Here is a 26,684-nt window from a genome sequence, read left to right on the forward strand (position 1 = left end):
AGTAATATCCTTTTTTAAGCAAAAGTGTGATATTTGGTGCTGTTTATCTGTTCAGTACTATTGTAATGGTTAAGTTAAAGAAGTAATGTTTAAGTTAAAGGATATCATAAAGAAAAAAACAACTAAAATAAAATAAAATATATATAATGTGTATTAGTGTTGGTAACACAATTTTCCCCAAACTTCCCAGTACGCCTTAATTACCCACAATTACCAAAAATATCCAGTACTTTGTGGTCGCTTGGTAAAGTTCTGTTTTTTTTTCAACGCACCTATAAGGAACTTTTGAGCTGAAATCAACGTTTTACAAAATGCATACAAAATGAATGTTACTGTAAATAGCCCTGTATCATTGAGTGTTACAAAATATAATAGCAGAAGAGCCCATGAATTACAATACTATCACTATAAGTGCACTTTTGAGCTCCGGCAGTACGAAGGAAATATCGTCCGGTATTTGTCTCCACCCAGTGTCTCTTTCTGCTGTTTGCACCATCTTTCCTCCGCAGAAAATGAAAAACAAAACACACCCCTCAATGCTGCTAGAGGGCGTTATAAATACCCGAGGAAGGATCAAGCTGGAAATCATAGCTAATCCTGTCAAACACATCCTTTCAGTCTAATCAAATAAACCTCTTCTTAATTAAAGAAAATAGAGAAAACTGTACATTGGCCTGTAGGAACGTTGCTGTAATGTCTTTGATGTCGTGCATTTAGGGGTTTTAGATAAGTATATAATACATTGATCCAGTATCTTGGATCTGTTGGATTGTTTACAAAATGACAGATAATTCAACCAATTATATTCAAATTTATAATTTGTGACATCTGAAGCTTTTGTGCAGGAAGTAACTTATGGATCGGCTGTAGTTTATTTTGAAACCAGGGTGTGCGCGGCGGGCTGCTTCCCTGTCTCAGCCCTATCACGTGGCAGAAACGGGACACCGGGTTTCTTTTGAGAAATGTCTCGCAGTACTTTGCCCTCAGGCGCCCCCCCCCCCGCCCTCACTCACCTGTCCGGTAAATCAACCCCCTCCTCTCGAGGGGACGGTGTGTCCAACCTGCCTCCGCCTGTCTCCGTGAAGACCTCAGTGAGAATGAGACACAAGGAAGCAACGCGGAGGACTAAATTACTCCTTTAATCGGAATGTAGCTGCTTGTTGAGTTTGAAGGTTTCGGAAGTCTTTTTTTAAACAGGGTTCAAAGAGACTGTTAATGTCCCCGAAGATGAAGTTTATGTCCTTCCTGCGTTCGGGTGAGTCGGTTAATTATTTAAAATGTACAAATACCATATATATATATCGTTTTATTGCATAATGAATAGATTTTACTGCTGATGCTCCGTCTTTTGCTAAGATCTCTAATGCGTCACGTGCACTCGAGTGTTTTTACAGTCTCACCTCAACTACACTTGTTCTACTTCTCAACAAATATTGACGTTCTCCTCACGTGTCCCTCGGTTCATCTGAATGATTCACAGTGTAACAACAGTTCCGATTGACCTTGTGACTCTTAACGGCATCCATCATTTCCGTCGGTTTATAACACAACATCCACCATAAAGTTCACCAGGTCAGTGTTTTGCTGAAGCGATGCTGTTTAGTTGAATCCCTCCACATCAGGCCAATTGGTTGCAGTGTGATTTATTGCACATTAGAATAAGATTCCGAATCTGGGTTTGTAGAAGGTCTCTTTGTTTTTAACCTTATTTCAGGACCTCATCAGATCAAATCAAATACGAAAATCAGTAAGTAATGTATAGAATAAACATTGAGTGAAGCATTATCAGTTTTTATAAAATAATAATTAAAACCATTTATACAGAATAACCCGTTTGAAGCATGACTCAGTTTAGTTCATAAACACTGTATATCAAATATAGTATGCAGCATAAACCGTAGTATAACCAAAAATGTGTGTATTGCAGTGTAGCATTAACAAGTATAACACATAATAATGATAAACATACGTAGTTCAGTGTCTGAATGTTTGTATTGTTTGTATTACAAACTGTTGTGGGAGAGTTAATCTCATGCACACCGTGAGTCTCTCATTAACTTAGTGACCGCTCCCGAGAAGCCTGCGTCCTCTCTCGCATTAACTTACTGACCTACATTCTGGACCGGGTCAGGTGTTTTATCGTCTTGTTTTCTTATTCAAATGATCCGTCTGTCAAACAGTGATCGTCTGGGGGGGGGTCGAAGTGTGCATTCCTCCACACCCGTTTTCCTGCTCCAGTTCCTTTGTGCGGCGGATTACTGACAATATTATTACTTTGCAACGAAGGCCGGCTACCAACAATAATTATATTTCTTTGTCCTTTTTCCCACCAAGGCTTTGTTTTGTGTGCGCTCACCTAAATGTTTAAAATCTCAGAATAACCACCGCTTTGCTTCCAGTCAGAGACCCCGTTCCTGAGAACATCCACATCTCCTCTCTGCCTCCCAGTGTTCCCACAGATCAGAACAGGCCAGAACAAACTGGAGAACAAGGTGAGGGTGTTTGGTTTGGAGACAGCGTCTGTTGTTTTGTGTGTTTGTGTGTAAGAGGTGGCTCACGCGCCGTATTTTCTCCCTTCACCTGAGTAACGGTCACCGTGCAGCTACGTTTAGAGCGGGATTGGTGGTGTTTAGCAATTATCCATCACTTCGATACACACACTCGATCATCTCAGTAACTCACTGACGGGTCGGAGTTCTTAACAAAGGAAAAGAAAACACAAAAGAGTTATTTAATGTATCAAATTTAAACCATTTTTTTTGCCTGTCTGTCAGTCTAACGAACAGAAACTACTTCTTGAAAACTTACAACGTGTTGATGTACATTACAAAATACTTGAACCTGAGTGCTCGACTGGTTCTTATCATCTCACCACTTTTTCACTCACTTTTCAGCCGACGACATGGCGGAGGAGAAAGCCGTGATCTGGACCACACACACGCACAGAGTTCCCGCCCCTTCCTTCTTCCTCCAGAATCAGAACGATGATCCTGTTACGAGTACTTACTTTGAACAGAGGGTCCCTGTTCCCGAGGAGAACAGCGAGGTAATCCCCCAGTCCTCAAAGGAGAATGTCTGCATGTGAAGTTACGTTTATCTGCACCGTAGACCTCGGTTTTGTGTTGAATAACCATCAATAACCCACATGTCTGCGTCCCCTCAGAGGTGGTTTAGTGTCCGTAAGCTGTGGGCCTTCACTGGGCCGGGGTTCCTGATGAGCATAGCCTACCTGGACCCAGGTAACATCGAGTCGGACCTGCAGTCTGGTGCGAAAGCTGGCTTTAAGGTAACCCAAGTGATGCTTGGACCACAACAACTGACCCTCACCGTTGTGTTCGCTCCATTCTGACGGGGGAATGACTGTCAATAATGGGGCCGGGGTTACAAGTAAAAGCTGCTGGAAGTTACTCGACTGGTAGAATAGAAGTCTAACTGAAGGACTTGTCAGTGAACGTCTTTGTCGTCTGTTTCCTTTATTACTGCCGAACACGCAGCTCGCCTCTGACTCGGCTGTTTGTATGTTGCCCCCATTCAGTCGTTGTAAGCTGTACTAACGATGATGCATCCTGAAGGACAGGTCACGATACTGCATGCAAAGGTCTAACCAAGGGAAGCTTTCCTGAGGTCGTAAGTCGCAGAAGCTTAAAATGAAGTGAATGAGAGGTGCAGTGAATATTCACAGAGCGACCGAGCCCTCGGCCTTCAGCCTCCGGCCTTCAGCCTTGAGTTTGCAACTTAAGGCTGCAAAATATTAGCTACAACGTTGCTCGTTTGTGATTTTGTTCGCATGAAACATAATAAAAGAACATGACAACAAGACAAGAAATCAGTCCCAGATAACACCTGGTGCCTGAATGTGAAATTGCGAAACACATTACATTGTACAAAGTTCTAACACGTCATCAAAACTGCTGCGTCCCTTCTTCTCTTTCGCTCTCTTTTCAGTTGGAAAACAACAACTGCCTTTAAAAAAAACACAATCACAGAGAACGTTTGAGAAGACAGAAAGTAGTTTTCACTTTGTTTGTCTTGTGATTACTTTGTGTTACAAAGCAGCCCAACCCACTACGGAGCTGCTGCACAGGTCGTCCCGTAAGCGGGACGCTGTCCGATGGAATCAACAGAAATACGGATTATGACATCACTTCCCTGTAACGCTGTAATCAGAAACTTTGCGACCTTGTTTTCCCCGTACACTCTGAAACACGAAGCCAGCGTTTAATGACACTGTGGTAACTTTCTGTGTTTGAGTGAGGAAATTGTTTTAGTTTGTTCTTAAGGTGGTTTGAACAAAAAGGAAAACAATTGCAATTCACATTTATTGTAAAGAAAAAACAACTGGAAAATAATCAATTAGCTTGAATCATGTGTTCATTTCTAATAATTATCATGTGTTCATTTCGCCAAAGTACCGTATCGACTACAAATAACAATACTAATGAACAGATGACGCCTGGCTCTGCTCTCCTCAGCTCCTCTGGGTGCTGATGACGGCGACCATCGTCGGCCTGCTGCTGCAGCGGCTGGCGGCTCGGCTCGGCGTCGTCACCGGGATGCACCTGGCAGAAGTCTGCAACCGGCAGTACCACGTGGTGAGATATCAGTGATCTCCGCTAACGCTCATTGTGTTCATTGTTTTAGTTAAATGATACGTTTACAGAATAACCAGCAGCAGTGCAGGAATGACACAACGGAGAGGTAGTGCATGTCTGATGTAACCGCTTCATACTGTGACCAGAACTGAACCAGATTGTTACAGTAGCTGTAATTGTTGCCATTATATGAGCAAAATATTCACTTGAACCAAATGTGAAGGTGGAGTAAAATGTGGTTAAATCCAGAGTGAAAATGCTTTTGTTTCCAGAATTTTTTTAATTATAATTATAATTTTTTATTTATTATTTAGCTTCTGATCAAATTCAAGTGTTTCCAGTCATTCACTTGAACGAAGTGGAACCTAAACAGATCAGCTACATTCATTCACAATTAATTATCTTTTGGAGCTCAGATGTTCTGATTCTTCATTTATATATTTAATATATTTTGTATATTGGTGTTTTTTTATCAATAATCCCACCTGTTTGGTTGGTCCAGGTACCTCGTATCATCCTGTGGTTGATGGTGGAGCTGGCGATCATCGGCTCAGACATGCAGGAGGTCATCGGCTGCGCCATCGCTTTCAACCTTCTCTCCTCCGGAAGGTAATGTGAGCGGACACAGCGTCCATTTATAGGCCGCTGGACTTTGGGCCTTTAAGTACTCAGATCCTTAACTAGTACTAATACCACACTGTTAAATACTCTGTATGCAAGTGTAATCAGGAAAAAATGTTGTTTACTTATTAAAAGTAGAAGAATATCCTCTGTGACTATTATAACATCTATCATCAGATTATTATTACTCATGCATTGATGTAAAGCAGTATTTTAATACACTGTGTGTGTGTTCACCCATAGGATCCCCTTGTGGGGAGGTGTCCTCATCACCATCATCGACACGTTCGTCTTCCTCTTCTTAGACAAGTATGGTAGGTAGTGATCGTACTTTTACACTGAAATACAACGACACAACCACAATAAATAAAACATCCTCATTTCTGTCCCTGCAGGCCTACGGAAGCTGGAGGCCTTTTTCGGCTTTCTTATCACCATCATGGCCTTCACCTTTGGATATGAGGTACAAACATCTGCAGACAGGGCAGAGTAGTAACAATGTGGTACATATACTTCAATTAGCCTCTGGATTTGGCACAGAGAATAACAACTAGCGGTGATAAATTATTGCTCCCTGCAGCTGGATTTCTCATGTGAAAACAATCAGCAAACACATTTGATTTCCCTCAAGGGTTTCTCTCAAGTAATTGGAATGGGGGACTGGCACAAACAATAAGAAACAATAAAAGTGCTGAATTTGAAAAAGGAAAAGTCCCAATAGTCCTTTTATTCAAATGTTGGTATGTGGAGAAGGTTTCATGAATCAATAGAGGCCTAGATACTAACATTTAATGTCGTAGAGCAAAACTCTCTTTCTTTTTTTTAGCCATCTAAACAAAAACCCTTAAAGGAAATGATGATTTTTATACAAATTGTCGAAAAGGGCTAAAAACTAAATGTAGGGGTTTAGAGCTCTTCGCTCTTTGTTTCATAAACTTCTTGTAAATTGCTTTAAAAAAGTAAGTATCTTCAAGGTTTTCTAGAACGTTGACCGTTTCACTTCTTTGGATTTCCGTTGCCGTAGCTCGACGTCTGGTGTAGATTTTCCAACATTAATCTTTTTCCAACGCCAGCTTCTCCGGCCACGCTGCGTATTCCAAATCTGCGCTCATGCGTATCGGCTCGTGGCTAACGTCCCCCCTCTGGCAGTATGTGACAGTGAGTCCGGACCAGGGCCAGCTGCTGAAGGGGATGTTCGTGCCGTACTGCGAGGGCTGCGGCTCCGTTCAGCTGAGTCAGGCCGTGGGAATCGTGGGGGCCGTCATCATGCCTCACAACATCTACCTCCACTCGGCTCTTGTCAAGGTGCGATTACCAGCTGCTGGATGTCCTTAGCGTGCACCTTTTTTTTTAAAAATCAGCTTCATCACAAGTGCCCAAATGTCTTCTCAGTCTCGAGAAGTGGATCGGTCGAACAAGAAAGACGTAAGAGAGGCCAACAAGTATTTCTTCATCGAGTCGACCATGGCGCTGTTTGTCTCCTTCCTCATCAACGTGTTTGTGGTGGCGGTTTTCGCCGAGGCTTTCTACGGACGCACAAACCAAGAAGTGGTGAGCATCTGTGCAGCAGCTCTTGTAATCAAATAAGAGTCACATTGCTTGACGTCTGTACAGACTTGTGTGTGTGTTTTTTCTAATCCCAGTACAGCGTCTGCAATCAAACAGGAAGTCCTCATTCAAATCTTTTCCCCTTGAACAATCAAACTCTGGAGGTGAACCTCTACAAAGGGGTAAGTTCAACCCAGAGAGTGAACTGGGGATTTTGTTGTTAGTGTGTAAATTAAGCCCCAGAAACCCTGCCTACAATACCCATGAAGCATTGCAGTTTCTAATGCAGAATTTCGAACAGTAAAGAAATATTACGAGAATAAATATTTCCGGAAAAGGAAGGAAATATCTGTCTCTTCAGCTGGTAAATGCTCCACTGTGTTCACCAGCTGGTTTTGCTGTACGGTGCTGTTTAAACAATGGGGTTAAAGAGGCTAAAATGCTCTGTTAAATTGAGGTAAGTGATAATTCTCTGTAGTTTCTTCATTGTAAGTGACCCCTTTGACATTTCCCATAGTCCTTTGGCCCGTGTCCTGTTTTTATTGGGCTCCGTGGGACTTTACCGGTGAATTAAAGGCTGCTGGTGAGTTGACCGACGTCTGTGATGGCGGCTCTGGTTTCAGGGAGTGGTGCTCGGCTGCTTCTTTGGCCCGGCGGCGCTCTACATCTGGGCCCTGGGGATCCTTGCAGCTGGTCAGAGTTCCACCATGACCGGAACGTACTCCGGCCAGTTCGTCATGGAGGTTAGTGGAGGAGGGAGGAACCCCAATTTGACACAAACTGTGGAGTCTTCGGACCTGTTTAGCTTCACCACAAACACACATCACTCCACTGTTGTGGTAGCTTCACCCCCAAAATGTCTTTATGGGATCAGGCTTTATTAATGTAAGCCAAGTAAAGAACCTGAGACCTCTCACATCTCACCGAACGTTGTGTTTTTTTTCCGTCCTCAGGGTTTCCTGAACCTGCGCTGGTCGCGTTTTGCTCGGGTGCTGTTGACCCGCTCCATTGCCATCACTCCCACGCTGCTGGTGGCCATCTTCCAGGACGTGCAGCACCTGACGGGCATGAATGACTTCCTCAACGTGCTGCAGAGCATGCAGGTCAGGCCATGGTGAAGGCCGGTTCGCTGGCAGCTTCATCAACATCTCTCCACCTTTTGGCTTTATCTTTCCTTCATACACATCAGGTTTTAGTTCAACTTTTGCTCTCATAGCATCTTCTCAGTCACTCGATCAAAAAAGGAAGACATTAGTATGATTGAAATATTTGATTCACAGTTAAATAACTGGTTTCCCGTTGGAAAAGACCAATTCTTGATCTAGTGGGAAACATATCTTATATATTTAAGTAGCCACAACAATGCAAACTTTTAACTGTACTTGGCAGTGTGCCTTGTTTTTCTGGATTTGGAGGGCTCACATCCCTTTCAACAAATCAGTTTTAACTGTGATTTGAAATCTGTTCATTGTTGACTTCTCATGAAATGGTATAAGCGCCATTTTAATATTATAACATTAATATTATTTATTCTTCTCTCACAGTTGCCATTTGCCCTCATTCCCATCCTCACTTTCACCAGTTTACCGTCTCTCATGAATGAGTTTGCCAACGGATTGTAAGTTTGTCCACTTCACAAAGACACAAAAAACAATTGCGCTTGGTTTTACTACATATACATACTTCACACACACTTATTCTCTTTTCCCTGCAGAGTGTTTAAGATCGGAGGAGGACTCGTGATCTTGATCGTGTGTGTCATCAACATGTACTTCGTCGTGGTCTTCGTGAGCGACCTCGACAGCGCGTGGCTGTATGCGCTGGCCGCCGTCCTCAGCATAGCGTACCTGCTGTTTGTGGGATATTTGGTAAGTGACATTAGGGGAGTGGAAGAAGGTTGTTCCAACTACAGTGTAGCTATCGCGGAGCTCAGTCACAAAACCAGAGCGGTCTGTGCTATCGATACTCAAAGAGCACATTGACTTGTTTTCTTAGTCTTTGGTAAATATCTTTAAATTACACTGTTGGTTGGATGAAACATCTTTGGAAAAAAAAAAAAGTTTCACAGTTTTCTCTCATTTTATAGAGCAAACAATTAACGGAGAATTTTTAGTCGGAAGTCATTCGCTAAAAACTGTAGTGATGTCACAATAATCTCGCTGTGTTTGGTCTCAGTGGGAAATCCCCCCTGCTAAGAACCATCTGGTCGGGGGGGCATTGTGGAATGTGGCCATTTAAGTTGCATCTCTGCTCATACTGCACATGTTATCTTTGTCTAATCAATGCAGGTGTGGCTGTGTCTGATAGCTCTGGGAGTTTCCCACCTGGATCCGACCACCAGGAGAGCGAACGACATGAGCATCCTGGTGGAGCAGCGGCCGGAGTTTGACTCCTGAGTCAAATACGGACCTTTTTTTCTATAGTGCATCTGTGAGGAACCTGATTGACCTTTTTGGATCTGCTGATGCCAATTTATTTATAATAGAAGTTCAGCAGATGATTGGAACAGATGTTTTTATTTAGTTCTCAAGAAACTGGTATTGTGTTTATATTTAGTCGCAGCCCAAATATTGACAATCAAGACGGGCTTTAGCCAATTTGGCGGTTTTACAGGTGTGAATTAGGTGTCACATAATGTGCATAACGCTGTCAAAAATTGAATTAAATCAGTTGCAATGCAGTTTTTAATACGAACACAGGGGGGCAGTGCAGGCCACCAAAGACGCTGCTCGGATACAGTAAATGTCTTACCACCGGAGCTGAACAACATATTAAATGACATGGTGTGTTACATCACATTTTATGAGTTACATCACATTTCATCTTGTCGTTACAGCTGCACAGGCTCGGCAACAGATACGATAGAATGAGCTGCAGTGATTTAAATGCTATTTCCCTGTACATTCACTTACAATTTGACACGGCTGAGGCGATTGTGTGTCTGAAGAGTTTCAACTATTGTGCAACCGCAAGCGAGAAGCGCTGGTTTCGGTGTTGCTTGAATTCCAGCCCTGAAGTGCTTGAGCATTTACCAGCCCACCAGAGGGAAAGGCTTTTCTCTGCATTGTGGCGGGTAACTTTCTTTCTGTTTTTCTGTCATGGAGGCAGAGTTATGTAAGAGAGCAGAGGACTCTTCCCACCGCCCCTTCTCTGTTTTTGTTTTTCTCAATGAGCCAATGTATCCCTGCCGAGGCCTCACAGCCCGTCCAGTAGGCCCCTTTCCTGGAAACACAGCCTAGCAGAGGCCACTCAGGGGCAGGCCTGCAGAGGCGGGAGGGGAGGGGAGGATACGGCGAGGGAGGGTGGGCGCTTCCAGCAAATCACATGATCGTAGACCCTACGGCCCGGGCCTTACATGAGGCACAGACGCTCCAGGAACGTTTCAGCAGCTAGTTTTTCACATCAACGTGATTGGATGTGGCAATGCATGGCAGAGTGCATGAGGCCGTGAGTAGACGCTGTGGATTCCTAAGGTGTGAAATGTGGAACAGAACCACAACAGCCTGATGGATGCATGGAGCCTTCTTGCATTTGTGTGTCTTCCTGTGTGTGCATATGTAAGACGTGAATATTTTTTGTTTTTTTACCACTAATGTCAACGTCGCCACAGTTTTTTGCTGTGCAGTTTAACTTGTTGGATATTTTTGTATATAATATGTCTGATCTTATATTTACCACTGATTTACATTAATATATAAGCTATTTAAACAGTGTTGTATTTGTAAATGTAATGCGTCCACATGTAACAGATTTGCACATGTGTCATTGTTTTTTGCAGCAAAACGCCTGATGTTGTTTACCGTTGCTTTCCAGAAATGACTGATTTCATTGATTTCAATGCTAAAAGCAATATGTAAATGTGTTATTAAATTTGTGCCGCCGAACAAACACAATAAACAGCACAGGAATACAGTCATTGTGTGTCAGTATTACTGAACTTTAGGTTTTAAATGTGCCACACTTAGCAGTCATTCCTAAATGCGCCTTGTGTTGTTGTTGCGTACATACATGCACATTAGTTCTGGTGAAAGACGTGTGTGGGTTTAATGTGTACCTGATGTTGGAAGTCACATGTTTTTGGAAAGCTTTTTCCGAGGGCTACAACAACGGCAGCTGCCTCAGCGCTTTTTCCCTTGTTTGCTCTTCTTCTCCGAGGAATGTGAAATTATAAGGAGAGGCCAAGACGCACCGCAGATCAGGCAAAGATAATCAATTTTTTTCCAATTGACTTAGTAAACGGGACGTCAGCTTTTAACCACATGACTTTTTCCAGCTGTGCGGTCCGTTCTTATTTTATATATATTTTTACACAGATCTGTCAGTGCTGCCCTAAAACACCCGACACCAGGAATGCAAACAGTGAGGCGGTTCTTGTTTATGTCTTGCATTGTGGCGACTGTGGGCACTGGCTGAGCTTGTGGTCTGAGGGGCCCTCATGCGTTTGGAATGGATCGTTTTTAGTTCAACTTTGTAGTTACTGCTTTATTAAGACATTTATTTCATTGATCCTCTTAAATTCTTCAGCTAAACTGTTTTGCACGTTGTGTTTTCTAAAACAATTGTGTGTTTTATTTTGATTGAATATCTTCTGCTGCCAAACTCCACACCGCAGGTGTTGCATGTGCAGGGACAGCGATGGGATCAGGGGGATTTACTAGAGAGGTTTCAGACAATAAGGAGACACTGCAGAACCTCCAAGCTGTAAATGACTGGGCACCAACTGGTTAACCACATTGCCTGCAGGGATTTCAAAGCCACTTCTATTCATGCGAACAATGTAAAACTAATGTGTTTGTCTGTGTGTAATCTTATTATTGTCAGTATAGAGAAAAATTATGTTGAAATACACAGGAATTTTCTGCTGCCGAACACAAAATAATTGAATCAAATTACAATAGAAACGTTACAAATGTTTATAGTTCTCCTGTGTTCAAATCTAAATAATTACACAGTTGACAGTTGAGTTGATTACATACTATACTTGTCTTTTGACCAGTCTCGGGGTAAACTAACTGCGTTTGAGCCTGAAGTTGCACAAATGTTTGGTCATTGGCGTAATTTAGCGGTTTCCAAAGAAAAGTTTCTTATTGTGTAAGCAAAGGGAAGCAAATTGAGAGAGAAAATAAAAAAAGAACCCGGGTCATTGGTGTCACTCTGACCTCTGTTTCCCCCATAGAGTACTGGGGACAGTTACTGTGTAGTGTTGCATGGTGCATGAACTAAACTCCTCTGGTGGGGACATATTGCAAACGGATGGGGTCCTCAGATGAATGTAAACATCTACCGTGCATCAAATTGAATGTTTAGTGTAATATATCGTTCAATAGGTTATCAAATAAGCTTCAGTTTCCTTGCTATTCAGAGGTTGCGGTATCGCACTGTTGCACATTAAAACCGCGAGTTGTGTTTGTAAACTAAAAGGTTTACTTAATAATTCCCTACACGTACCTACGTACCTTTTGGGTTATATGTTTAAGTCAGCAAATTACCCATATAGTACTTTTTGGGAGATTATTGTGACTCAAAATTAATAATTTCGCCAATGATTAAAGACAAAACAAAACAAAAATGCGTTGTACAAACATCAATTAAGTAATTGTATATGAAACAGAAACAAAAAATAACCGTAATTAAACTATTCTAACGAACTATTTAAGAGCGTATACCTTACACTCTCGCCATCTAATATGAACGACTCCTATGTTAATGCAGTTGCGTAAATTGACATTATTTTTATCTAATTTTAAAATCAGCGCTGGAATGTGTTCCACGGTGCAGCGCATGCAGAACGGGGAGGAATGCATTGGCCACGCCCCCACCTCCCATGTGCCCAATCATGTAGCACCACGGTTTCAAGGCGCCCGCGGAGTCTCAACCGTAGAAAAACAAAGCCCCAGATAATAACAAAACTCATATTTTACATTTAAGTCCACACGTGAATCCGTTTTATTGATTCAAAACCGACCGTAAGGGGTCGATTCCCGTTTTTTCCTCCCCGTGGCTGTTTAAAGCCTTTCGGACGATGTTGTTTATTTGTAGTAAGGGGGGGGCTTGAAACCGCCCTCCCTTGCCCCATTTCCTCGGTTGTTTTCCTTCTCTCGCCTGGATTCTCCATGTTGTTGGTGCAAGAGTGAAGCCTTCGCAGCGACGGGTAGAGGGGGGCTGCTCGGCGACACCACCCGTAATAGTAGTGGTAAACCCGAGACGACGGAGCTGACAGAGTTTAATATAGCCTCCGAAAACATATCCAAGTGCCTTGCCCCCTCTCCGAGTGGCGGACCTCCGAGAAAAGAAGAAGAAGACGCGTCGGCGGGGGAATAAAGAAACCTCGGAACCACATAAATCCTTCTCTCATCGGGGATTGTTACCGAGGGCGCATGACAAGTTACCTCGGTGAATAATTGAGTCGGCTTTTCAATAAAACCCAATGAGGGATGCCCATCGGTGCTCGGGGACTGGATTTGAGGATTTTGAAGGCTCCGTGATTGTCAGATGGAAAGTTCTGTTATCACCCAAGTGCAGAAAGAAGACGTTCAAGTGTCACCGAAAACAGGTGAGATGGGCCCGGGCTTTTTTCCCCCACCCTTTCTTCTGCATGCTTTTGGTTGAAGTGTGGCACTATATCTCCTCCGTTTGGTCCCCGTGGTGTTTTATCACTGGGATATTTTTCCCTGAACGCCGCTGGGCGGACTGAGGAAGCTGTTGTGCGCCCATTTGACAGTTTGAGCGCTGCGGCGGCAGAGCGCGGCCACAGAGGCGCATCGCCCCCCCCCTTGTTTTTTTTACATTTACCAAACACATCTGTAATAGTTCGATGTTATCAGCCAAAGGGTCTCGACCAATCGCAATGTGCTTACTCGCGAGGGGGATTTTGCCACAAAAAGCCCCCTTTTTACCCCCCTCGTGAATATCATAACTGTTAGAATAAGAATTTAAAGCTGAATAACGTCCATCAGAGGCGAGATTACGATGCAGATGTACCGCATATACACCCAATACTATTTATTATAAGATCCTGTTTAGTCTCCATTAAGGGCATTCCGTCCACAGCTTATTGTTGATCCCGTTTTTTTTGCGTGTGCTTTTAAATATTTTGTTTCCTAACATGTGTTGTTGTGAATATATCTAATAATATCTTTTCCAAATAAAAAAACCCAACAAGCGATTGTTTGGCACCACCCCACATAGATCCCACTACTACCAGGTGCACCGTAGTACAGTGTGAACCAGGCTGTTTGCTGCATTTAGAAACTATTGTGTTTACTACTCTGCTCACAATTTTAGGGGCGGGGGGAGGAGGTGTGTGTGTGTATGTGAGGGGGGGGAGGTCACACATCAGTGACTAACAACTGCTGCACTGTGCCCAAGTTTGCTTGTTTGTTTGTTTGTTTTACTTGCTGGACCAACGGTGCAGTCTGTGTATTAAATCCCGGGTTGCACGTCGGGAGTGGATGTGGATTAACTAAGGGACTGTGTAGAAATACCAGGTGCCGCGTTGTTGACAGCGGAATGCACAAACACACCCCTCCGCTCACGCCCATCGTAGCGCCGTTTCAAAGATTGCGCTGTTTTGCGCGCTGGCCCTCGCGCTCGAATCCACGCCTGGCTCGTGGATTCCGGCTCGCGCGCGCGCTTCAGGTGTCCGCCTTTCTCCCCCCATTCATGTTTTATTTGATTTGGTGGAGATGAAACGTCACAAATAGATATCGGGCGGGATCCGTCTGCGGTCACTGCGTCCTTTCACGTGCCGCGGAGGGTCGTGCGCCGTGTTCGTTACGTCACACCGCCGTCCTGTGGGAAATCAATAGGATCGTTTATGCTGATTGTCTGTAATCAATCGGGGTTCACGTCGGTGGAATATGTGATTCCACTTTTTTTTTCCTCCAGGAAATAGGGTGCAGAAATAATAAAGGACATCTGAGGAATTACCAAATCAATTTCCTTTGTCTCGTAAAGATGGTGTTGTGTAACACGTTCATTTGTGCGAGTGCGTTATGTCTTCCGAGCACTCAGGTTATTAAAGAAAATAATAAGTAAATCTCTCTCTCTCTCTCTCTCCCTGCACTTTATCAACAGTTCCTAATTCTAGTATTCTTTACAGCAATACAACTGTATTGATGGTTACAAATGGTGCTTGCAAGTCCCCACACGACGAAAGCCACCAGAGGGAACTTGCAGGAATGTTTTTTCTCCCTCTTTCTTTCACTACGAGTCGTGTGTGTGGCTCCGGGACGCTCCTGGTGATGGTGACTGATCAAAGAGCCGCCAGGAGCGTTGAGGTGTGACCGCTTGTGCGGCTGAATAGGCGACTCTCTGCTCCGGCCGCGTTGCTCCAGGCGGCCCTGGAAGGTCTCGGAGTTTAAAGCGGTTGGAATGTTTTCTGTATGTGTTTCCTGGTAAAGGTAGTGCTGAAAAGTGTGGGTTTTCCCGCCCTCTGTGATTATATAACATGTACCGGCCATTTCCAGCAGCAGAGGCAGGCGCATTGAAAGCAGATTTCCAGTGCGAGCTGTGCCATACCTGCAGACAGATGGGTGGCGCCCTTTAGGAAAGCGGAAGCTCTTTCCACATGTTACAAGTAGCTGATAATTAACTACACTGAATATGAATAACTGTTGTTTTTTTGTGTATGAACTCGCGTTTAACGTTCCCCACAAGACTTCCCCGTTTCGCTCGGTTTCCTCATGAAAGTCTCTGTTTCTCCGCGTGTCACAGGCAAGGTGAGTCGGTCTGCCCTGAAACAGCCTCGGAGTTGTAACATCTTCAAAGCGCTCTTCTGCTGCGTCCAAGCTCGGGATGGACCCAAACAATCACCGCCAACACCACCACCTCCCCATCAGGGCTTGCTGGAGTCACAAGAAAACGGGACGGTTGTCAAGGTAACACCGTTCTTATTCCAGCAATGTTCACATCACTGAAAAACAATTTCAAGACCTCAATTCAGGTTTTTTTTTCTTCGTGGAAGATTTCACTTCCTTGTCATACCTCCTCACATGCACACACACACACACACTGCTTACCATGAAAAAGTGTTGAATAGGTTGGACATCTGTAGGGAATAAACTAAACAGGCTGCTGTAAAAATGTGCTTAGTGGGGTCTCAAAGCATTATTTTTTACAACTGCAGTGCGCACTGAAACCTCTACCGCACCTGCTCTGAACATCTTGAAGGCTAACCGCAACTGTCTGCATATCTGTCTGGATATGGAATAGCTTTGATGTTCACACTTGATCTACCGAGGCAGACGGGAACGACAGAGCGACCATCAATCCTTTAGGCAGACGGCGCGCAGGGAACAGTGTATTGTGTGCCCAGTAATTGCTGAGGAGGAGAAAAAATAAAGCCTTGAGCGCACGCCGCACTCGGCTGAACGCTGTCAGCCTGATTAGAGCGTCAGTGCCATGTAAGGGGCATCGTTGTTCACGTTGGAGAGTATCCTCGAGCTCCAGGAAGCAGCATCTGTAGGGCCTGGTTGTTGTCTGGATCCTAAATGAAAAACTAAATTCAAATGTTGGTGCTGATTATTATTATTGTGTTGCATAGAATTGATTAGTAAGGGAAATGATACTGCTGTTCCATCCTCAACGGATAATTGAAAAAGATTAACTGTGCTCATCAAAAGCCTAGAATTAAGCAATATTAATGGGGGAAACTGGATATCTAAAATGTTTTTTCCCTTTAGGTGAATATCTAGAGATGCTTTTGGGAAACATACTAAACAACATAAAAATGCAATATAGAAGATATTGTTGTAAAAGATTAAGCTCACACCTTCATCCAGACATACATGCAGCAGAGTATAAGTTCTCAGAGGTCAAATTTAACAGCCACGGTCTGATTATTATATACATTGGTGTACCATCAGGGCTAATAATGCTCCCTACGAATAAACCAAGAACAATGCTGATTACATAGGTGCATGTTGGATGGTATCGCTTTTATTTATAAAAAGTACCGTTGTGTCTTCTCAGCATCCTGAACCGAGCCTCCTACCTGAGATCGAGGCCCAGGACCAAGGGAAGTTATGCGTGGTCATAGACCTGGATGAGACCCTGGTGCACAGCTCATTCAAGGTACCAAAGCAAAGAAGGGATTCACTTGGCCAACAAATAGGCTCATTGTCTCCATGTTTCTCCTCTAAAAGCATCACATGTGCTCGTGGAACATCAAGTGAATTACATTCTGTGATTTCTGGCAGCGTCAGTGTGTGCAGGCTGCTTCTCAGTATTCGGTTGTTATATAATGCCATGGGAATGTACACAGCGGGCCCATGTGAACGAGCATGCCGACCAACTTCAACTCTTTATGTTCTCCCCCTGCAGCCTATTAGTAATGCAGACTTCATCGTGCCTGTGGAGATAGAGGGGACCACACACCAGGTAAAATGCTGTCGTGAGTGTGTTTGCAGGGGAGTGTGGGGGGGGGGGTGTGTGTGTTGGTGGATGTGCGTCGATGTGTTTGCAGCGGTTGCTGAAAAGGGATGGGTCTTGTAACAGATGGGCCCGGTTTCGTTCTGACGAGGGCGTACGGAGCCCTCTGCTGGCCAGACGTTGAACAGGGGGATGAGAAAGTGGAAGTGAATGCATCGGCAAGGAAGCGAGTGGTTTCAGCACAATTCATCTAACATGTCATAACAAGTGATGCAGTACATATTGCTGCCTCTGTCAAGATGTTGTAAAAGCGCTCAACCGGCGTGCTGTGTTGAACCATCTGTTTGACTTGAGCTTCTAACTAGCGGACATATGGAAACGTAATCAAGAGAGAAACGAGATTCCTGGGACCCCATCTGAGGGTCAGCATCCACCGCGGGCCTCTGCCTGGTTCAAGTAATCCAGGATAGGCTGGTTAACACTGGCACGGCCTATTCTTGATTACTTGTTTCAGGAACGGGCCATTAGCAGCCGACGGACGGGAAACGGAGGTTTATGATGCAGATGTGACAAAGGGCGTTTAAATGACATTGAAGTCCTCCTGTTACTAATGGTGTGTTTGTATTACAGGTGTATGTACTGAAGAGGCCGCACGTGGATGAGTTCCTGCAGAGAATGGGAGAGTTGTTTGAATGTGTGCTGTTTACAGCCAGTCTCGCAAAGGTACAGTACATCACATACTGAAACAGATACTGAAATAGATTTGTTTTCTATTCTGCACAAAGTATCTTTTGTTCAGATGTTTGAGGTCTTGTCAGATTTGTCTAAGAGATTTGTTCTGCTTTTTCTTGCCTTTGTAGTACTCTTTGATGTGATAGAAGCTGCCTAACACGCTCTTAGTCACCCTAGTGGACACCCGGCTCATTTTTAAAGCTATAGTTTGTTTTCTGTCTGCTTCAACGCTTTTTAAGTTCTGACTTTCACCCTAATTATAACTTCATTTGAGATTTACGCTTAAAGACATTACAATTGGTTCTCCAATGCTCCAACAAACTGAGATACTGTTACCTTGCAAACATATTTTAGTGTCAGTATTTATTTACAATTAATATTGGACTTTTCAACACAAATGTAGAAGTCTTTCTACAAACCAGCTGCAGCAACCTGATCCAGATTAATAGGTTTTTTTTTATGTGTGATGTTTTAGCTATTAGCTGTTAGAAATAAATATGCACCATTAGTTGACATTGCTTCATAGTCCAACCTGCTTTTCCAACACCTGCTTCCCCTCATGGCCTCCATCAGTACGCCGACCCGGTGACGGACCTTCTGGATCAGTGTGGTGTGTTCCGGACCCGGTTATTCCGGGAATCTTGTGTATTCCACCAGGGCTGCTATGTCAAAGATTTGAGCCGCCTGGGCAGAGATCTCCAGAAAACCCTCATCCTGGATAACTCTCCTGCCTCCTACATCTTCCACCCTCACAATGCTGTGAGTTTTTTATGTGCTTCTGACAGATATGATTCGCCTCCATGAGCTCAACTAGTTTAATACAAATACAAATATGGACAACCATCACATCCTCGCTGATCTGATTTAAGAGCATAGATTGAACCAAAACATGTACGGTAATAATAATCATCCAGTGTCGGCGGCGGAACGCAATTTGGAGTGAAAGGATGAAAACTAGATGAGGAATCAATCACGCAAAATGACACCAGTTAGCAGATTCAGTTATTGGAAAAAATAGCTAATATTCCAATTGTATTCCTCATTTCATCTAGAGTCGGATCGCAAATGATGATTATTTACAAATTGACTAAGTATGCGCATTACAAGATTACTTTACAGCAGCATAAACGGTTTACGGCTGCAGAGTTTATTGTCTTCTTTAATCTCCTTTTGAGCTCCTCACATTTACCAATGACCTCGTCAGCCGGGTACCGATGGGCGGTTTCCGTCCTCCGCTGTGGAGCCTCACAGTCCTGAACCCAGCACATGTTTCCACTCAGGCTGTTTGCTGTTGCTCTTCTTTAAAAGTTTAAGAGAAATGGAACTCTTGTTTGTAGTATACAGAATAGTGTACCCCCTCTGGTTACATTTACACGTTTGTGAGTGACTGTTTGTTTCTGACAGGTTCCCGTGGTGTCATGGTTTGATGACGTGGAAGACGCTGAGCTGCTCAACCTTCTGCCTGTGTTTGAGGAACTCAGTCAAGCCGATAATGTCTACACCCAGCTGGACCAGCTGCGTGAACATTAAGTCCTCTGTGGACAACAGGGCCTTCTATCGACAAAAGATGCCAAGAGTTTTCAGATGTCCTCCGGGGCTCTGCACAAAATCTTCTGTTTAGAAAAGTGTGTTTGCGTGGAGGTAAAGGAAATCCTAAGCCTGAAAAACACAACGTGTTTGGGCTCGGCTGAAACTATAGATTGCAATCTGAGGCCTTTCGTCTGACCAGTGCTGATTATTGACAACCACTATTGGAAAGAGCGGGAATCAACAAATCAACAACCAAAGCAGTCCCATCACAATCACTCCGGTTACAATGTTAAAGTGGTTCTTTTGCCAAAGCAGAAGCCTGCCTGCCCTGACTTGACTTTTGGACATTTTTCATTCTTGTGCCTTTTATGGAACAACAACAAAAAAAAATCCACTGTTTTTCCTTTAAAAAATTTCCACCAGATTTTATACAGTTATTGATTTCTTTTTGTAGGTTATTTTATAAGGAAATCTATTTTTAAACGGTGAACATGGTTCCTCTATGCAACCCAGTTCTGCAAGTACATGCAAAGTACCTCCTCTGTAGCCGGTCAATAATTGCATTCAATAGATGTAAACATTACTGTAGCCTTATTTACTTTTTAAGGGAGCAGAAAAATGTGTTTTTCACTAATTTGTACTATAAATATAATTTCTACAAACCATGCAAATATACATCTTTAATGGTCGGATTAGCGTGTGGTATAAGTTAAGTAAACTGGGTGAAATCTTGTCTTTGATGGTCCGTTGAAAGCAGACACTGGAACATGTTGGCACATAGGACGACCGTAAATGCCAGTTTTCATTTGAGTTTTAATAACAACTCGTTTGTTACTATGTTTTTCTTGTATTACTATATGACAAACAACTTGCACTTGTTTTATATTGACAGTGCTGAAAGTTTTAAAAAACTGTGCCTTTTTGAAATCCGGTCAGAGAACGGTGTTCTGCCTGAAAGAGATTTGTAGGCCTACACACTCTGATGTGTCATGCTGAGCGTGAGTAAACACTGTCAAGAGCAGGTGTAATGCCGTGTGGCTGTGGGACTTGAAATATTAAATTTTTTTAGCATGTCCGAGTGTTTTTTCTATATTTATTGGCCAAAAATCTGTGTTGTCCAGTACTTCTTAATGCTTAACATTGTTTCGTAGTCCATTTGCCTACTTTGAGGTTGGCCTTGGGTTTTATCTGTAAGTAAAAAATCACACATTTTTCTAGCAGTTCAGATAATTCAAAACTCAAGCAATTAAATAAATATTTGTAATCCAAGATTGAATCATGCAAGGACACGTTTTCTTTTTCCATTTTATATTCAGTAAGACAGATATTTTGTGTGGGGTGTTTACTGGGTAATATGGTTTTTCAATAATGTTTAATGTCTGATGCAATTATTGCCTGGTTGGCAACTAGTAAAACATGGCAATGAAATTGTACCAATTGTGATGACCAAAAGTATTTGCTTAGACAGTTACAATTTGTCTTTGTGTATCACAAATCAAAGTCTAATCTGACCAAAACTAAAAAAAAAAAAACAAGGTGCTACCATTTTTTATTTTTTAATAAAAATTGGTTATATTGTACCGTCTTTGATTGTTTTTCTCCCCCGAGACACTAAAGGACACATCTCTTAATGTATCTGAAAGCAATAAACTTCACTGTATGTGCTTTTAAACATAAACAAATTATCTTTTTAAATCATTATGGTCTCAAATATATTTTGTACCATGAAGTTCTATTTACATCTTTGGATTACTTAGTAGGCTAAAAATGGATTTAAATGCACTTATTTCTTATTTTTAGTATTTAAACTTGAACATATCATCGTTGGCCAATCAGTATATTTTTTACTAATTTTATTCTCAACATGAACATTGGTGGGATTTTATTCTATTTATACTTCTTGAGGGACTCTTTTTTTTTACCGTACTCAATTAATCTTACAGCTATAACATTTATCACAGTAAGTGAATCACTTAGTTTGGTTTTGTTATACTTAAATATAACAAGGCCACTTCTACACAGTTACTTTTCCTTTTACTACATTTTGTTGTTACTTTGTACTAAATTAAAGTGCTGGTTGCGCGACTCTTACGTACACTGACCGGGTATTAATCATAATAATAATAAAAAAGAACGCGACCTCTGACGTAAAAGTCAGATGAGAATATTCATGAGACGTTGCATTTACTTGCATCATGTCAGTAATGATTGATCAAGATTTACACTCTACTCCTAGGAACACATTTAGTGTTTTAATTTGATGATTTCTCAGCAGAGCTAACGTAGTTTTTGAAATACAGCTTTTATTAATCGTGTGGTCGAATTTGAATTGCTGACTGCTTATAAAAAGTCCTATTTTTACTCGTTTGAAATGGAGCAGCTCATGTTATGGGTCGGCCATTTTAGGTATACCGGAGACATTACTCGGTGTCACACAGGAAGTACCCTTTAATATAACGCTTTCTTAACGACGTATTAGACAACGACAACGTATATTAATTGTTCAGTAATTATAATATGGGTGACTTGTTGATTTGTGCGCATCGGTGACGTGATCAACACGTATTTCACTCACGGGGACAACAATGTTATGGGCGTGGCCACGGTGACGTCATCTGGGCACTGACACGTACAGCAGGAAGAAGAACGACTGCCAAACAGTTGATAGCTCGTAGCAGAGTAAGTTAAAGGTAAGCGCTTGTGTTAGCATGTTGTGCTAATTCCCTCGGTGTATCTTGTTACTACCAGCTTTTATCTGCAACGCTGCTAGCGATATTTCATCAGGAAATACCGAGACGTCGAATTGTGTTGACCAACGAGCTACCGAACGTTAGCTTAGTAAGCCAAACGGCTCTGTGTTTGACCGTAAGTTAACGTTAGCTTAGCAACGCCTAGCTAGCTGGCAACGGTTAGCTGTTAACGTGATATCCTCATACGCTAAACATAGTTTTGGGCTGTTAGCCCAGAACAGCCTCGACTATCCTGTTTTTAACAACCAGTTTTAAGTTCCCTTTGATTTTGTTGCCAGCTGTCAGGAGTATTGTTAACACCAATTGAGAATATTAGAAAGCGTGCTAGTGTGCTTAACCGTCAGCGCTTATCAGTTAACCTGTTGTGCAATTTAATGTCACAAACTAACACAACTCAGACCGGAGTAGTTTTTTTTCACGGCCTTCGGGCACAAAGGACCATACAACGTTAACTCCTTACGTCTAGGATACGCTACTTTATGTTTAGAAACGGTTGATACTTTGATTTTTTTTTAAATAGTTACCATTTCTGTCAAAGCACCGAAGGCCATCATCATCTGTGTGGTCATTAAACTACGCACTTGTAATAAGTGACATCTTGGAAGTACAACCCCGGTCATTTTAACTACTCGGGTCATTTCAACTCGATTTAAGTAACGGTAGAAATGCACGTTGCCGTAGTACTTCAAAGTGTAAGTAACTTTATTGGAAGTCAACTTGCTGGAGTCCAATATTTGGCTGATTATTTGACTGATCAAGATCAATTTTGATTGTTGAGGAAATAGTACCTAAAAATTGTATATTGCTGACCGTTCGCTATTGCTCCCCATACTTGAACGTCAACAAACCTTTTTGAATTCTGCAGTTATAGTTGTAAAACGGCTTTGATCCTGTCTGAAATTGGTGCTCTGGTGTCATCATGTGCGTTTGTGTTCCACTTTGTTAGTTCAAGAATCTCTTCGGTTCTTTAAAGCACCGATTACATCATGAACGTGTTTGATCGCAACATCAACTTTGACTCCCTCTTCAAGTTCTCCCAAATGTACGTAAGCATGCAGTCGATTCCTATCTCAGTCACATACTCTACATACATACTCGACTATGCAACTCAAGTGTCCTCTGCCCCTTCTTTACTGTAAATACAATTTTTTTATTTTCCCCCCGCAGATCTCATTCCACCCAGGTGCACTTGAAGAATGTGTACTCCAGCCTGGCACTTTGTATGTTTGTGGCGGCAGCGGGCTCCTATGTCCATGTCGTCACACGCCTCTTCCAGGTAACGCTAACGAGATGCAACACAGTCTGTCTGTCCATGTTGACCCTGTGTGTCCATGCAAATTGTGCCTGTAGGCAAAGTACAGACAGCAATACTTGGTCCTACTTAACCTTCCACAGGTGAACATACTCGCCTGTTGAATCCGATCATAAGATGTTATGGGATGAGACCACAAAAGAAAAAACTTTTGAACAAGATGTCTCTTACCGTAACATCATATGGTGTATAAACAAAACGACTACAGTTTAAGTTCCATTGCATCCAAGCGGTGCACTGGACGCTTCGTGCTAACTCCTCGTGGTCCTGTTCTCAGGGAGGTGTGCTGTCTGTACTCGGCTCCTTGGGAATGATGTTTTGGCTTGCCATGACGCCACACAACTCTGAAACAGAGAAGAAGAGACTGGCCATCCTCGCGGGATTTGCCTTCCTAACAGGTACCTGATGTTACAAGCGCAGTAGGCCCTCAACACGTTAACTATCTTTGTTAATTTACTTTCATGTAAGAGTCTTTTGGCAGCATTTTCCTTCTGCTCTTCTTCTCCAGGTGTCGGCCTCGGCCCCACACTGGACTTTGTCATCGCTGTCAATCCGAGGTATGTGAAATGTTTAAACTTTCGTTCTTTGGCAGCTGCAGTTAGCTGACTAAAAGTTAAAAATTATACAACTAAAGAGCATTGTGTGATGATTGCTCAAAGTCTGTACTCAAATAAATCAAAGTGGGAATTTAATGGAAACTGAAGAAATGTTTTGTTTTCTCCCCAGCATCATCCTGACTGCTTTCATGGGAACGTCTGTGATTTTCATTTGCTTCACTCTCAGCGCTCTCTATGCCAAACGCAGGAGCTACCTGTTCCTCGGAGGTAAAGGCTGTAACGTTTTGACCATCACACTGCATACCGTCATTCACAACCGTACCTCAAATTTAACCCATAACTCTTGTTAGGCACTCTGATGTCCGGCCTTTCCCTCCTGTTCCTGATGTCTGTGATGAACATGTTCTTTGGATCTGTGATGCTGTTTAAGGTAGCTGAACCAAACGGCACCATTCCTTTCTAAATGTTTGATCATCTGTGTCAAGGTTTTGGTCTAAATCATATTTTTCATGTATTCCGACAGGCACACATGTACCTCGGGCTGCTCATCATGTGCGGCTTTGTGCTGTTTGACACTCAGCTCATTATTGAGAAAGCGGAGAATGGAGACAAGGACTACATCTGGTGAGGACTTGCGTTTTTGAATCCCATGTCTTTTGTTTCCAAATCCTCCTCACCAAATACCACGCAACTGCATCATTCCATCGCGAGGTGTAGCCTCATATCAGATCCTTAAACAACCCTACCTTTTCCGAGCGGCAACCTGTAAAAAAGGAATGGATGTACTTTATGGCCTGATTTTGTTATGTTATGATCATTTACATACTCTTATTATTTTTTATTTTTTTAAAGGCACTGCGTTGACTTGTTCCTGGATTTCATCACCATCTTCAGAAAACTTATGGTCATCCTCGCAATGAACGATAAGGTACAGAATGTTGTCCTGTTTGTGTGAAACTAAGTATTACCATATTTAGTTTTCCTTATTTTCAACACATCCAATAAAAATACCAAAGACTGATTAAGGGATCCTATTAATAAGTCTTAGCCTGTTAGGCTCACATTTTCTCACATTACTCCTGTGACCCTCTGAGTGGGGGCAGGTGGGAAACTATGACTTGAACTACCTGACTGTATAGAGCCGATAACCAGCTCCACCTACAACCGTAAAACGCTGTGTGCACGTTAAAGCCTCATTGTTAACTGTATCTGACATTATCAGATGTATGACCCGTTTCATACGTTAAAGTACATTTTCCTGATAATAGTTCCTTATTTTTACTTTACAATTTGCTTTCAAAACTTTCAGTAATGCAGTATTTGGACGGTGTTGTGTAAAACACTTTACTGAAGTAAAGAATCTTGGTACTTATCTTGGTGATAGTTTGAAAGGTTGTCACACTGAAGCGCCTGATACCACTAAAGGAAGGTGGAATTATTATTCTTTTTTTTTCACATTTGAATTTCACTCGTCTTACAGCTTTTGATTTTGCCTCCTTTTCAGGAGAAGAAGAAGGAAAAGAAGTGAAGAACATTTGCAAAATAAAAAAACAATTTGTCAACAGAGGCACAATTTGCAATGCATTTGGTGCTTTTCACTTTCTGTCTTCATTTATTGAATTAACTCCTGTGGTCTTATATTATTGAAATTTCTTTGATTTTATCTTCTGAACTTTCAACAACAGTTGAATGTAGGTTTATGCTAAACTAATGCTGTTCCCCGCCATGGCTGTGAATGGAGAATTAGACTAATGCTGCAGTGAGCATGCTTGGCCTGTAGAGGGGAGTGTTGTCCCATGAACACTCCCAGAAGCTGAGCAGCACTTAATGAAGATACTCATTATTTAGTGCCATAAAGGAATGACATGATCGGCTCCTTTTTTAGTGAGTCATGTCGGCTTCTGAGGCTAATTGTTTTATTCCATCTCGTTGATTTGCTTACTCTGTAGTTTCCCTCCATTCTCTTAGTGGAGTGTCATGATTTTGACAATAGATTATTCCCCTTTTTAAAAGTATTTTCCGGTCATTGCTTTTTGTTCCGACAACTCTTCTTTTGAGACCAACATTTTGTGTTAGAATGGTGACGCCCGGTAACACTCACAAACCCTAAAAGCCTGTCTGAGTAGTTGTGATTCAGACGGACCTTTGGGATCGTGTGTGTCGGGAGCTGGAGGAGGAAGACGAGTCTGTGCCATCTGTCTTTACATCTGTCAGCAGGCGAGTGATTCTGACCTCTCCCAGTGTAAATTTCTCTAAATATGTTGTCTAGAAGTAGTTAGCCATGTGATGTTAAACCTTAACGATTTTTTGACAATGTATACTGTGAAGAATTTATTTTATGGATGTAAAATTTAAACTAATTTGATACATTTGCTCAAATAAATGTGTTGAACGTATTGAAGTCTTTCTTTTACCATTTAAAGTGTACTAAGTCATGAAGAAATATTCTATTTTCATAAATTAGTTTTGTATTTAAAATGTTGTGGATTGTCTGACATCTCCCACTGGGCAAAAAGTAGCTGCCTGTGAGTTGCATTGTGGGTAATTTAGGATTTGTGTCATTGTTTCTGCTGAATTTGAATATTGTCTCCGTGTGACACTTTAGTTAATGCGCTTCGCACCTACTTTTTGTCTAATGGGTTTGACCGGCCAAAATAACCACTTCACACAG

At 42.3% G+C, this 26,684-nt stretch overlaps 3 protein-coding genes across 4 annotated transcripts; all 3 read left to right on the top strand.

The window, feature by feature from the left end:
* The first annotated feature begins 919 nt into the window (after nucleotides 1–919).
* LOC120828819 (natural resistance-associated macrophage protein 2) lies at nucleotides 920–10,677 on the top strand. The gene is made up of 16 exons (XM_040192433.2): nucleotides 920–1,255; nucleotides 2,400–2,492; nucleotides 2,895–3,046; nucleotides 3,164–3,286; nucleotides 4,473–4,592; nucleotides 5,095–5,201; nucleotides 5,457–5,527; nucleotides 5,609–5,676; nucleotides 6,363–6,518; nucleotides 6,606–6,764; nucleotides 6,857–6,943; nucleotides 7,385–7,504; nucleotides 7,715–7,864; nucleotides 8,306–8,379; nucleotides 8,476–8,629; nucleotides 9,050–10,677. The coding sequence occupies exons 1-16, from the start codon at nucleotides 1,216–1,218 to the stop codon at nucleotides 9,155–9,157; spliced, it is 1,782 nt and encodes a 593-aa protein (XP_040048367.2). The 5' UTR covers nucleotides 920–1,215; the 3' UTR covers nucleotides 9,158–10,677.
* Nucleotides 10,678–12,501: 1,824 nt separating this feature from the next.
* On the top strand, nucleotides 12,502–20,974 carry ctdsp2 (CTD (carboxy-terminal domain, RNA polymerase II, polypeptide A) small phosphatase 2). The gene is made up of 7 exons (XM_040192436.2): nucleotides 12,502–13,314; nucleotides 15,477–15,640; nucleotides 16,734–16,835; nucleotides 17,085–17,141; nucleotides 17,763–17,855; nucleotides 18,438–18,623; nucleotides 19,269–20,974. The coding sequence occupies exons 1-7, from the start codon at nucleotides 13,254–13,256 to the stop codon at nucleotides 19,392–19,394; spliced, it is 789 nt and encodes a 262-aa protein (XP_040048370.1). The 5' UTR covers nucleotides 12,502–13,253; the 3' UTR covers nucleotides 19,395–20,974.
* Nucleotides 20,975–21,556: 582 nt separating this feature from the next.
* On the top strand, nucleotides 21,557–26,409 carry tmbim6 (transmembrane BAX inhibitor motif containing 6). 2 transcript variants are annotated; one of them, XM_040194542.2, is made up of 10 exons: nucleotides 21,557–22,084; nucleotides 23,091–23,186; nucleotides 23,312–23,420; nucleotides 23,734–23,854; nucleotides 23,965–24,013; nucleotides 24,183–24,280; nucleotides 24,364–24,443; nucleotides 24,537–24,637; nucleotides 24,866–24,941; nucleotides 25,518–26,409. In XM_040194542.2, exons 2-10 carry the CDS (start codon nucleotides 23,131–23,133, stop codon nucleotides 25,539–25,541), a joined length of 714 nt encoding a protein of 237 aa, XP_040050476.1. In that variant the 5' UTR covers nucleotides 21,557–22,084; nucleotides 23,091–23,130; the 3' UTR covers nucleotides 25,542–26,409. The 2 variants fall into 2 exon arrangements, with proteins under 2 accessions (XP_040050476.1, XP_077945254.1); XM_078089128.1 differs by having other exon boundaries at nucleotides 21,619–22,259.
* The last annotated feature ends 275 nt before the right edge of the window (nucleotides 26,410–26,684 follow it).

The sequence above is a fragment of the Gasterosteus aculeatus genome, chromosome 2, assembly GCF_964276395.1.
Source record: "Gasterosteus aculeatus chromosome 2, fGasAcu3.hap1.1, whole genome shotgun sequence".
NCBI lineage: Eukaryota > Metazoa > Chordata > Actinopteri > Perciformes > Gasterosteidae > Gasterosteus > Gasterosteus aculeatus.

What these genes read in the sequence shown, in the direction of transcription:
- LOC120828819 (XM_040192433.2), top strand. Translation starts at nt 1,216, where the DNA reads ATGTCCCCGAAGATGAAGTTTATGTCCTTCCTGCGTTCGG. An exon ending in TTCCCGAGGAGAACAGCGAG is followed by an intron (nt 3,047 to 3,163) that starts GTAATCCCCCAG and finishes GCGTCCCCTCAG; the next exon opens with AGGTGGTTTAGTGTCCGTAA. An exon ending in GACGCACAAACCAAGAAGTG is followed by an intron (nt 6,765 to 6,856) that starts GTGAGCATCTGT and finishes TTCTAATCCCAG; the next exon opens with TACAGCGTCTGCAATCAAAC.
- tmbim6 (XM_040194542.2), top strand. Translation starts at nt 23,131, where the DNA reads ATGAACGTGTTTGATCGCAACATCAACTTTGACTCCCTCTTCAAGTTC. An exon ending in CTCTTCAAGTTCTCCCAAAT is followed by an intron (nt 23,187 to 23,311) that starts GTACGTAAGCAT and finishes TTCCCCCCGCAG; the next exon opens with ATCTCATTCCACCCAGGTGC. An exon ending in TCCTCGCAATGAACGATAAG is followed by an intron (nt 24,942 to 25,517) that starts GTACAGAATGTT and finishes CCTCCTTTTCAG; the next exon opens with GAGAAGAAGAAGGAAAAGAA.
- ctdsp2 (XM_040192436.2), top strand. Translation starts at nt 13,254, where the DNA reads ATGGAAAGTTCTGTTATCACCCAAGTGCAGAAAGAAGACGTTCAAGTG. An exon ending in AAAACGGGACGGTTGTCAAG is followed by an intron (nt 15,641 to 16,733) that starts GTAACACCGTTC and finishes GTGTCTTCTCAG; the next exon opens with CATCCTGAACCGAGCCTCCT. An exon ending in TGGTGCACAGCTCATTCAAG is followed by an intron (nt 16,836 to 17,084) that starts GTACCAAAGCAA and finishes CTCCCCCTGCAG; the next exon opens with CCTATTAGTAATGCAGACTT.